General features: G+C 35.2%; 2 protein-coding genes across 2 annotated transcripts; one reads left to right on the forward strand and one right to left on the reverse strand.

Moving 5' to 3' along the window:
• Positions 1–2,400: 2,400 nt before the first annotated feature.
• LOC113749053 (50S ribosomal protein 6, chloroplastic) lies at positions 2,401–3,031 on the forward strand. The gene has a single exon (XM_027292696.1). It carries the CDS (start codon positions 2,452–2,454, stop codon positions 2,803–2,805), a length of 354 nt encoding a protein of 117 aa, XP_027148497.1. The 5' UTR covers positions 2,401–2,451; the 3' UTR covers positions 2,806–3,031.
• Positions 3,032–4,009: 978 nt separating this feature from the next.
• LOC113750234 (inositol-tetrakisphosphate 1-kinase 3-like) lies at positions 4,010–9,346 on the reverse strand. Its single transcript, XM_027294218.1, has 10 exons — positions 8,823–9,346; positions 7,684–7,765; positions 7,524–7,556; positions 6,429–6,549; positions 6,062–6,154; positions 5,631–5,738; positions 5,363–5,539; positions 4,835–4,890; positions 4,632–4,716; positions 4,010–4,471 (listed from the first exon to the last, which is right to left on the reverse strand). Exons 1-10 carry the CDS (start codon positions 9,050–9,052, stop codon positions 4,401–4,403), a joined length of 1,056 nt encoding a protein of 351 aa, XP_027150019.1. The 5' UTR covers positions 9,053–9,346; the 3' UTR covers positions 4,010–4,400.
• Between the last annotated feature and the right edge of the window lie 3,160 nt (positions 9,347–12,506).

Raw genomic sequence — 12,506 nt, forward strand, 5'->3', positions numbered from 1 at the left:
TAATTTACCAGTTAAACTACTTGCAAAGGGCTATAATCTTCCCAATTATCAGCACCTCTCCTGCTTATAAATGCACCTTAAATCCTTACCTGCTCATTTTTCTAAATTGTTGCTTTTATTATTGTTTTAATCGTAAAATCTCCAATTTACGTGGTATCGGATGCAAGTGTAACCCTCTTTGGCACATAAAACAAAGTAATACGTAGGTGTGGCAATTTTCTGATACGACATGAAAACACGACACGAATTTAACACGAAATTAATAGATTTTGACTGAGACTTTGCGGGTTCTAAGTAGAATTGGGTCAAATCCGATGAACTCGAAAAGAAAACAGGTCGGATTCAGATCATTCACGGGTTGACCCGATAACCCGTTTATGAATTAAAAAATAATTTAATAAATGTAAAAAATATTTTATTTAACTAAACTAAGTTATTTTTTTTTAGAGGCATTAACCACTTAGGTTCCGTTTGATAAAACTGAATCTGAATTCTAAAGTCTAAATTTTGAAATCTGAATGCTAAAGCAATTAATTTGCTGAATTTTAAGCATTGAAAAGAAATATATGAATCTCTAAATTTTAATGCTAAACATATTTATATTGTTTGATAAACATTTATAACTGAGTGTTTAATAAGTTAAATTTGATAATTTTACCCTTATATCTTTTCATCCAAAAAAGAAATAGAACCTATGATTTAATTAACTTAAAATAGTTAGATATGAAAATGATAATATTTATTTTTAAATCAAATTAATATAAAATATGCAATATATTATACGAGGAGTACGAACAAGATTTGAAAGACATTAAAAAGGGAGAAAAGATAAATAGAAAAATGTTAGATAGAAAATATCAGATTGTTTGATTAGATAAAATTTTGAACATAATTACCAAACAAGGGTAGATTTGGTAGATAAGATAAGGTAGTTCAAATAATTCTATTGATTCTTTTTAGAATTAAGCATTCAGTTAGGATTCTTGTACTGAAAAAAATATACATAAGTTCAGCACTACTTAACAAGTTCAGCAGATGAATTTTTATTTATCAAACATTCAAAATATCTGAATATCTAAAAAAATTCAGTTTCAATACTTTTTTATGTTATCAAACAGACCCTTAATCCTAAATGAATTTATTTAACTTGTATGAAGTTGGGATTGTTATGTTTGGACAAATGATGTATTATATTATTTTATACTTTTATAGTGTTTTAATTTATTTCAGTTCTAGTTTGGGATAAAAAACATTTACTGTATTTTAATTTATTTCAGATCTGGTTTGGGATTGTTTTATCAAGATTTTTATTGCTTGATTATGTAGTCTTGTGTGGAATAAGTTTTGTTAGAAATTATAGTAGCAAATTCGTAAATTGGAGTTATGTTTTGAGTCATATCAAGTTATTCGGGTAACCCTTCAACTCGAAAATTTCGAGTTTAGGTTAGATATCCTGACCCGTCACGAGTTGGAAGGTCAGATTCAAGTCAGCAGGTTTCCTGTTGTACCTGGGCCTCAATTCGACTCGTCAACCTGTCATCCACCTGATTGTCACCTCTAGTAATACGTAGTTGCACTATGACTCACACCACTTGTATACTTCTCGTAGCATTTAGACCTAGCTTCCTCGTGAATTTGTTCACGATATTTGTCCAAAGTAATAAAGCATTGAGAAGCTATTACTTGTCTCTTTGTTACCCCCTCTTCATTTTTTTTGGCGGAAATTCAATCAATTTTGTTCTAATTCAAGGTGCAAACAAGTCATATTTAATCGAGCCGTTCGCGAGCTTATTTGGTCGAAACTCAAGGTGATTTTGAAACACTTGAACTTGAGCTTTACAAATGAAAGTCAAATTTTCGTTAGGTTTAATAGAGCTAAATCAAATATATTTTGGAGGTTTCTTTTTTAATATTTATTGCTATCAAATGTGTATCATATGCCCTGTTTAAATTTATACAAAATATATATCATTTAAACTCGATTGAATTCGAATCAACTTGATTGGACTCAAGTTTGCTAAGAGTTCAAACTCGGGTAAACTGAAAATTAAATTGAGTTCAATTTCGAGTTCAAGTTTTAAGAATTTGACGAGCTAAAATCGAAGCATTTTAGCTCGAGTACACGATTCAAGTTGCACCCATAGTTACAATCCTCTTTGCCTTTCGTTTGGGCCAAGTCAATCGCAAATCCAATTGGTGAGTCGTGATATACCATGACCAACAGAAATACTGAAATAGAAGCCGTCCATTGCAGGCAAGAAACGAAAACAACAACGTTGCTCAATCTGGCGGGCATAAAAAGCCCAAGACCGAAAAGGCCCCATTTTCAACTCAACTACAAACGTGCAATCCAATATTTAAAAACAAAAAAAACATATATTAGTGCCCCAAGGCCCCCAACTCCATTATCCTCTCGGAGCTGTGGAGGAGGAAAACCAGACACAAAAGAAAATGTCAGTCTCAGCCATATTCGGTACACGGATGGTGATGATGCGGAACCCAGTTGCGATAAGCGGTGGCGCCACCAAAAACACGGCGGCAACAAGAATTGTTCCTGCGGGCGATTTCAGCGGTAGTGGTGGTGTTGGGTTGGTGATAGAATGCTCATCGAGGCCACAGAAGAAGGCAACAGCACATCACAAGAAGACTCGCCCGCGTAAGTCTCAACCGTGGGACATCCGCCGACGTGGGCCCACTGTTTACCCGCCTCTCCCTCCTCTGCCGCCGGAGTGGACCTTTGTCACTGAGACCACGGCTGATGGTCAGTCTACCGCTCCTACTCCTCCTCAGCCAGCTGAGTCCTGATAGTGGCTTCTTTGGTTCATTGGCCTTCTAGGTTTACCATTTTATGTCAACATGCTTGAGGGTAAAATTGCTTGAGGTTGTTATTTATTTTACTCCAACTTTTATTTTCAAACTTAAATGCAACTTTAACATATGTTGGGTATTTTAAAGGAGGACCCTTTTTTTTCACTGTGCACATTGGTAAATTTGTATCTGCAATCAATGATAACATATGTTTTGTGTGTCAGTCTCGGCCTTATCACTTGTACCATCAGCTTTGGCGCAACATTTGGTAGAGAATATATTACAGATCATTCATTCAACTGAAACAGTACACAGAAAGTTGCCTCTTAAACGGCCAAAACTCTGGGACTTAGTGGCTGGTTAATTGTTTTTTTCCCGCAAATGAGGAAGGGGGAAAAAGGAAAGAAATACTTAAAGAAAGACAGACTGGTTGGTTCATTTGCCTCTGAAGGACAAAGGACGTGCCTGCATTGCTTCCTGATGATTTGAAACATTTATTTTCGTCCAAATAAGTTTTGATGTTTTGAAACGTGTAATCTAGACTTTCTCTCGATGCCCAACAAAAAGAAAAAGGAAAACAAAAGAGAAAATGAATTCATCGACTCATCTTATTAACCACAAAGTAATGTGGGTTGTATTGCCTTAGGATCCTCTTTTCTGGAGTGTTTTTCACACTTTTCTGAGTTTGACGTCCAAACGAAGAGTTGCAACTACTACTGACATGATACGGAAATTCTTCTGCTTTTAGTTTTAGCGTGCTTACTGCTGACGAACCTTTCCAAGTTGAGGACTTGAATCGGCCAATATGGAAATTCTCCGAACGAGCAACACTGACGAGACCATGCTCAGGTTTAGTTCCATATGTCCAGCTGACAGGATAACTGCTTGCCCATCAGATGAACCTTTTTGATTTGCAAGTACAGAACCCAGATAGTTTTAAAGCCATGGACACAGTTCTCCCTACTGCAGACCTGTTTCCAGTTTTCACTTGTGCCGCTAAATCCGTGCTTGACACAAAATCATAGTAAGCTGATGAACCCGATAACAAATACGAATATGCTACAGAGATGCTACGAGTTCAAAACCGCTCTTCCAAGGTGATTCGAACCACAGGGTCTACACAGAAACTACCACAAAAATGAAACCTCATGAAGGCGGGCGAAAACACCATTGTAACACAAAAAGGAAAAATTCTCTGGTAAAACTTAGAAAGACGTATACATTCCACTAAAAGGATATACAGTTGTGCAGCATTGGCCGCCCACTCCAAATTAGATAATACATAATAGAGAATGTAAACCGAAGAATAAGAAGAAATCAAAAATACAAAAAGAGATCAACAGATAGCAATGGCTAAGGTGGTTGGTTAATTAGGACTGTACAAGCTGGATCAGCCAAATTCTTCCCTCTACGCTAGCAGGATCAGAAGATAACTTGGAAAATCTCCTTCAAATTTCCAGCATAGGAACTGCTTTGCAGCAGCATGGAGTCCACCACATGTACAGTTGGGAATTTCTTCGAGTTGTACAGCTTTGCTGATAAGCACTCTCTCTCAAAAGCTGCTTCCCAAGCTTTCAGCGCAGTCATCATCTCTACTTGCTCCCTGCTAGACTCAGGAGAAAATCTGTGAATATATGCTCATATTCTGGCATTTTCCCATAACCTGCAATATAAGCATACCATGTTAGAGGTCATCATCTGTAACACTGACACCGCCATGACAATTTCTCCAAACCTAGTCTCCAATAATATAAAAGAAACAATTACCAGATTCGACATTTACATCAACTAAGGATGTAGCACCAGTTTATATTTTTCCTTACCAGGAAAGTAGTTGATGTCTATGACATAGTATTTGTCTGCTGATCCATGCTCTCGGATGATGTCTAAATTGAAAAGCCGAAGACCCTACATAAGACAAACCAACAATAAGGAATTCAGGAACAATTTCCAATATCGTGATAAGAGGGTCATAAACCAAAAGTCCTTAGTCATGATCCGTTATCATGCAATTTTAGGAAATTACCAATCTTCGACGCAGTTCCCTAGCAAGCTTCTCAAGTAATGGTCGCGGAGGAAGCTCTGCAAGGAAAAATATTACAACATAGGAGTCCAGGCGTTAGATCATCAAAATGAATACCTTAGATTACAAGAGGTTAACAAGCACTTTTAGTTTAAGGAAATGATAGCATATGAATTTTTGTTAAATACTCCCCAAGTGTATTTAAAATGATATAGCATATAAACCTTTGTTTTAAATGTTCTAAGAGTGGTAAGTGAGAATTGCTTCAGAGCTCATTGTTACCAGTACCAGATGTAGCCAAGCTGTACTTATTTGGTACAAGAGTTAACACACACATACATGAAAACCATTAAAAATACAAATTGACCAGAAAGGATGATAATCCATGCAAAAATGGGAAAGAAAGAAACATAAACAGCCACTTAGCATCAAAAGCTTAAAGGGACAAAATCTAAACTACTGCACAGAAACTAAGGTTTCACGAAAGCTTAGAGATATTAGACCAAAAAATCTATACAAGATGATCTGCACCTGCAACAGATGGATCTAGATCCGCTTCATCTGCAGTAGCTGCAGCACAGGAAACCCTTGGAAAGCGGAAGACACCAGCATTCTTTAACAACTCAGGTTTACTGACATCAGGTAATGAGAAACGCCTGACAACCTTAATTGCTTCTCCAACAATATAAACCTTAAAGAGGACACCACCTACAATCGACACAGGTTAAATGTTTCCTTCACCAATGCCACCAGTAATATACTAGAAGTATCTAATTCCATGTAGATAAAAATTGCATACCATGATTAATGAACTCCTGTAGAACAAGTGGCGGCTCTAACTTCTTCAGAGAGTATTGGTCATAAGCCAGCGACAGTTCATGTGACTTTGCAACCAAAGGCTTTGCAACTGGAAAAAGACAAAAAAATAAAAATAAAAATAAAAGGTCAAGCTCTCATTGGAGGGAGAAACTGCAAATATACTCCACATTCCTTCAGGGAACAAGGAGTCTCAGAAAGAGTAGGAATATCTACTAAAAATACCCATCCCCTCTCACAATTCTAACCCATCCCCTCTCACAATTCTTAGAATTGTGAGAGGGGATGGGTATTTTTTAAGTCTGGAGAAATAAAAACAACACAATAACCATAGAAAGGAACGTATAGAGGTCCATCTATATTTGGAATCTTTCTGAAATATTTCCCACAAAATAATTGGCAATCATGACATACCTAAAGGTAGCCTTAATCCAGCACTGTTAACAGCATCTGGGATTGAAGAAGGATCTTTCTTGATAACAAGTTGCCTTGGAACACCAACTTTGCCTTCAGAGGTGAAGAAAATACCAATTAATTTATTTTCAAATGTAGTAAATAAAGTTACTACTTCTTTGGTATTTTCATTATTCTACCAATCATGAAGAGTTATTACTTGCCATGTGGGCAAATAATGCCCTGAATATATGGAAGGTGGTAGTTGTATCAATTCTCAATCCAAATCTAGGTTACTTGCAGTTGCGCTAGAAAATTTTCCAGCAATTTTTTTATCCTCAAATAAGACTATCATATATCTATCACAGAAAAGCTAAAACACAATTACCATAAGCATCTGACAAATTCAAGTCAGCAACATCTTCAAGCATGGATTGACGATTGTACACATGCTGTATTGCATCTGGAGGATCAAGTACTGTGACATCTGGATGTGTTTGCCTGTAATCCTGCAAAAATAAATAAATTAATTAATTAATAAAAAGAAGCAAGGCAAAGACCATAATCATTTTGAATTATACAAAAGCCATGCATGGTAATCATAAAAACTAAAATATGTGCTTGAATACTTTATTTTTTATTTTATTAACTATGTAGCAAGACATAAAACAAACATAGAAAGCAAGAATTATTAACACTCCAAGCTAATCTTGACCAAATAAACATACGGTGCTTGATCAACCAAAAGTGGGTGTTCACTTCACATAATATGCAAGTGTCCAAAAGGAACATCCTCATTAAATATATACCAATCATCAACAATCGCCAAGTACACATCAAACGAAAGTGATACTTACCACAATTGAAGTCCATTACAAGTTCAAATTCAGTAATTGATAATTTCTCAGGATTGATGTGCCAATCTCCATCTTACCACTCTAAGATAACATAGTTTTACTTCAATTAAGAAACAAAACAAATCCAAAAGCAAATAAGATGTTTCAAAGATCCTATTCACGACTTGAGAATTAAGACACACTTTCAGCAGAAAATTCTAGCTCAAAAAACCATGAATTAGCTTAGCCCTCTCCTCCTAAGCAGATATTAGAGGATAGACAATGAGTCTGGGACAAAAAAAAAAGACATTCAATTAGCCCAATGATTTTCCATACACTAGGGGAAACCAGAGAACCAGATATCCATGGATGAGAAAGCTCCTCACTGCTGGAATCTTGAGGCTAGGACCTCAAAAATCAAGTCATGATTCATGACGTAGGATAGAGCATCCTGATAGCTATGTCAGATGCGAATAGGTTTAAGTAACAAGATTGCTAGTTGTCCACCAGTCACTGTAAATGCATGTCCAATTCATCATGCATAGTTTCCATCATACCCTATGAAGTCAATGTTGTGTCAAACATTATAGAGCACAAAGATCACTTTATGGGCAATATTGGGCAAAATTAAAGTTCAAATGACCAACCTCAAGAACATGCTGCCACTCCTTCCCTGATAACTGCATCACAAAATACAAGGAATGATTACTTTGTAAAATGCAAATGAAAAATTAATTGTAGGGTAAAAAGGTCACAATGAGCATAGATATATTGTTTAGGAACCAAGACAGAGACATGTCTGCTCACCTTATGCAACACAATGTCAAAAGGGCCCTGATCGGAAAGGGGTTTTGTCTGGTCAATAGCAACAAAGAGTATCCCCTTATTCCTGCATCATATGAACGTTTTTATAGTCAGCCAGGCTAGTATGATCCGCCATTTCTTAGACCTTAATTACAGCTACTTAATAGATCACTAATACATAGCAAAACAAACCAATGGCATTGCAATTTTTACAAGCAATTGTCCAAAATTAAACCCATCCTACATTTTGGTGAAATAAAGCAAATTAAGAGAAGTTACAGCATTTAACAACCTTAGCATTAGAAGAGCAACAGCATTTGTTAAACATGGCTTTCACAGAAGTACATAGCAAGTAGAAAACACTAACAAGAGTAGCAAACCAAATGAACAATCACGTAGGGAGAGTGACAGGTAGATCAAGATAACACAGTTATATCAGGCAGACAATTACTTCATCTTATGGATGATAGAGACAACAACACCACAAATATCTTTAAAAAAAAAAAACCACAAATATCTTTCCAAAGGAAAGTCGCATTCCAATGGGTTTCTGCTGAATTACTGGCCACAGGATCAAAGGATAATCAGCTCCGAATATTCACCACTCACAGTCATTGAAGCAGACACAGTTGACGGCAATACCTTAGGCAATTACCATCTTTTGCTTTTGCTTTAACAAAATATACACCTATAGACCTTCACCACAATCAAAATTACAAAAACTCAACGCAAAGTAACAACATAAAAATACCAAATTTACATGCATATATTTATATAAGAGATTGCACACTCGTTTAACTAAGCCCTAGACAGAGTTGCATCAAAGCTAAATTAAGCACTTTTAACAGATACCAAAAAAAAAAAAAAACTGAACCATTGAAAGGCATGCATGAATGCTAAAACAAAGCCCCCCCCCAAAAAAAAATCATACTGGCATAAACTCAGAAAAAACTTATCACAAAATCAAGAAGATTCTTCCCGGCCGAAAAGAAAAAAGAAGAAGAAGAGCAAGAAAAACTTAAAAAATGACACACGCATGTATAGACGAAGTAGGAAATGTAAATTTTACTTGCATATCCGGTAATACTCAGTACTTTCAAAAATGGGAGAACAAAAACACCCAAAAAAACATTTTTTTTTACCTAGCTATGCCTTCCAATTTTGGCTGCAAAAAGCTCTTAATTTTTTTGGAAGTAAGAGCATAACCTACGACCACTATCTTCATCGGCTGTGGTAACTGCCCCACAGTTGAATTCTTCTTTTGCCCGTCAACTACCGCCACCATTTCCTCCCCACTACGCCTCTCCTCCTCCACCTCCACCTCCTCCTCCTTCGCAACCCCGTCCGCCGTCTTATACGCCTCACCCCCCATTTTCGTTACCAAAACCCTACCTTCTCCCCTTCCCACCGCCTCGCCACTAGCAAAAACTAACAATGAAATCCCTAATTCCAAATCAATGCCGATATTACGAAAAATGTCAGAAAATTTATCCAATCCTTGATGATATTTGTTCCAAATTTTCAATTTTTATCACTTAATTTATGTTTTCTTTTTTGGGGCGAAACAGCCTCGGTCGGCTTTGGCAGGATATAAACTGAAAAAGCTGTGTGTGTTAGAGGGAGGGAGGGAGAGAGAACAAGAGAGAGAAAGCGCTGTACAGTGAACTAGGAATGTGAAGATGCAACGCGTGGAAGAGAGCGGAGGTGGTATTTATAATGAGTCGGAGATGAGTGGGGGCCTACTATTCAACGCCGTGGGTGACGTGGATCTCACTTAGGATTTTCTTCTTTATAAAATTGGGAATTTTTTTTTTTCATGTTTATAGAAATTACAAAGAAAATGTTTTCCACATTTAAAGAGAGAAAATTAGTACTAGTGCTTTATATATTAAAAAAAAGTTTTTTGGAATAATTTTTTGTATAATATATAGACTGAGTGTGTTTAGATATTAAATTATTTGAATAATTTTTTTAAAGATACTACAAACCATACATTTGAAGGAAATATTTCACTCGATGTGATTATGATTTATTGTTACTTTTCATTTTAAATCTCTTCCTCTAATATATACGATATAAAAAGGTCATTAAAAACCATGATCAATTAAATGAATTTGTACAAATATATCACTATCCAAGAAGATCATTAAATAACTCTTTTCATCTAATATATAGGAGATAAAAAGATTATTAAAAATTATGTTTATAATACAAGAAAATAAATTTATGCAAATACATCGCCATGACCATCCAAACAAACTCAGCATTTCTTAAAAGTGATTTCTGAGAACAATATAAAGTTGGTAGCTGTGTCGGGGATGGGTTAGAACATGATGAGTCATGGCATATGTGCGATATGGATTTGAATGAAATATTTGGGAATGAATTGACGAGGAGGGGGAGGAGGAAGGATGAAGTCCACTTGGTCTTTTGATTTTGGAAATTAACATTTAATATTATTAATATTTGCATGGTTGGAAATTAAATGAGTTTTCAGAGACGGTTTAATTAGTACCCGCCCCATCCTATTGTGTATGAGATGCTGATTTGTCTGTATGAGGTGGGAACATTCTCATTTCTCTCCCCGTTGAAAAGATCTTCTCATTATTGCACAAGATACTATAGAATCTCTTCCAGGGCGCTCTTAATTGATCCTAATAGGTCGTAATTAATTTGGTTGGTTCACTTTTAGTCCGGATTAACTCAATTTAGTTTCACTCAAATTTAATCTCAAGTCGTGCTAGCGATTTCATATGAGCCCGAGTTCAACTATTTATTTTTTGACAATAAAAAAGAATAAAACTTTTACTACGAAACTTGTTTGAAATCGTCCAGCACAAAATACGACAAAAGCAACGATAGCCTGCACATGAATACATGATCTCAGCGAAATTTCTAGACTTGTCACGGACCCTTGGTAACAAAAAGGAAAAAAAAAAGACTATTGCGACATTTGCACATTGTGACACAAACTCGAGAGGGTGGGATGAATTGGATAAAACGGAAAAATGAGTGTAAGTAAGAGATTTCAAATTCAACATTTTTCACTTAGGCTTAAGAAAAAACACAAACTCGTTGTCGGACATCTTTTTTTACGATTTGACCTAATTGAATTCAATTAAAACGATGGGGATCGCATGCATTGAGTTTGGATCTAATACTATATATTGACTTTAATACCAATTTATTTGTTTGCTATTTTAGTTACCGAGATCTAATGTTATTTGCACATCAATATATTTAATGTAATAAGCATGTTATAGTTGAGAGTTCTAGTAGCAAGATTACAACACAAATCACAAAAACATTGAGTCAAGTAAAGATTTAGCCCGTCGAGAACTTTTCCACACTACGGGAGATTACTCGTAAATGTTTTTAATATACGTTTGTATGGTGTCAATGTTGAGCCTAATGAATGAGAGATCTTCTATTGAATGACAATAAAATGGAGATGCCTCAATTCCGCCATACAATTGTGTGAAGCAAACAGAAAGTAGCATTTGCATTTAGTACTAACTTTTTGTTATGCAAACATATATACACTTACTTATTATTCTGGTAACAATTATCGACACATAAGAGAAGCAAATGCCCTTTCCATCCAAGAAACTGACCATCCCCTGTTTTTAGAGTGTTTTTCAAATACAATAAAAATTTTTAAAAATACTCTAAAAAATAATCTAAAAAATAGTTTAAATTATTTTTAAAATTTTAAAAAATATCTCAAAATATATTCTAGAAACTCTTCTACTCTTAAATATCTCAAAATATTTTTTAAAAATATTCCAAAATGTACTCTAAAAACTCTGCTACAGCAAAGTTTTTCAAAAACACCTCCAAAAATAGCTAATCCAAACGCAAATAATATATAGGTTGCCATGGTTCTATCTATTTGGATAATAAATTTCTTGTATATATTAAATCCACTATCTATGATGCATATAAAATGACATGTTGGTTACCACCATTGGAGATTTTTAAAATGGTTAGGTAATCTATTTGGCTGAATGAGCCAAAACTTGATATGCTCCATGCGTGATTGGTTATTACATAAACTATTAGTAAATGTATTGAGCAGTGGATGGACGAACATGCCCAGTAGATTACACAAGAAATCAAATAGGTATTTCTTCATCAATTTCTTATCCATTTGTGGTCTACCCAAGAAGTTTTTGGTTCCAGTTTCATATGAGTGTGTTTGGATTGCAAATTTATCTCAAATAATATTTCGTTTACATCATAAACACATTTTCCAATTCACCTTTTTATATTTTCAACTACTTTTTATCTCACATATATCACATCACAAAAGTGTTACAGTAATTATTCCAAATAATATTTCAAATATTGTTCTTTTGTATCTCGTCCCCATACCATACCAATACAAAAAGGTGATGGTTGAACAAGAAATTTTGCATGAAGCATGAATTTTGTCGAATACAGCTCTCTCATTTTACTTCTACTATTAGCTATAGATGGAATGAGAATGTCACGTTATTAATAACAGTTCTGTTAATAAAAGAATGGAAATTGCAACAATGAGTTGGATGAGAATAATGTCACTTTATTAATAGCACATGCTTGTAGTAGCATTTACATCCATTATGCTTTAGGCATAAATTATTGTATGTGCTTTTGTCCAGTTAGTTTGATTAATAATAATGTGACAGCTGAGAAATTAAGAGGATGTGGTGGTATAGGGTAAATAAATTAGACATGAGAGGACCACGGGCAGGAACGGTTGCAGGTGCAATCGTTTCTAGCGATTTTGTGCATTTTGCACATCGCATAATTTTGTTTCCATATAGCGTAATTTTATTTGCACA

Source organism: Coffea eugenioides, chromosome 10 (genome assembly GCF_003713205.1).
Source record: "Coffea eugenioides isolate CCC68of chromosome 10, Ceug_1.0, whole genome shotgun sequence".
Classification (NCBI taxonomy): Eukaryota; Viridiplantae; Streptophyta; class Magnoliopsida; order Gentianales; family Rubiaceae; genus Coffea; species Coffea eugenioides.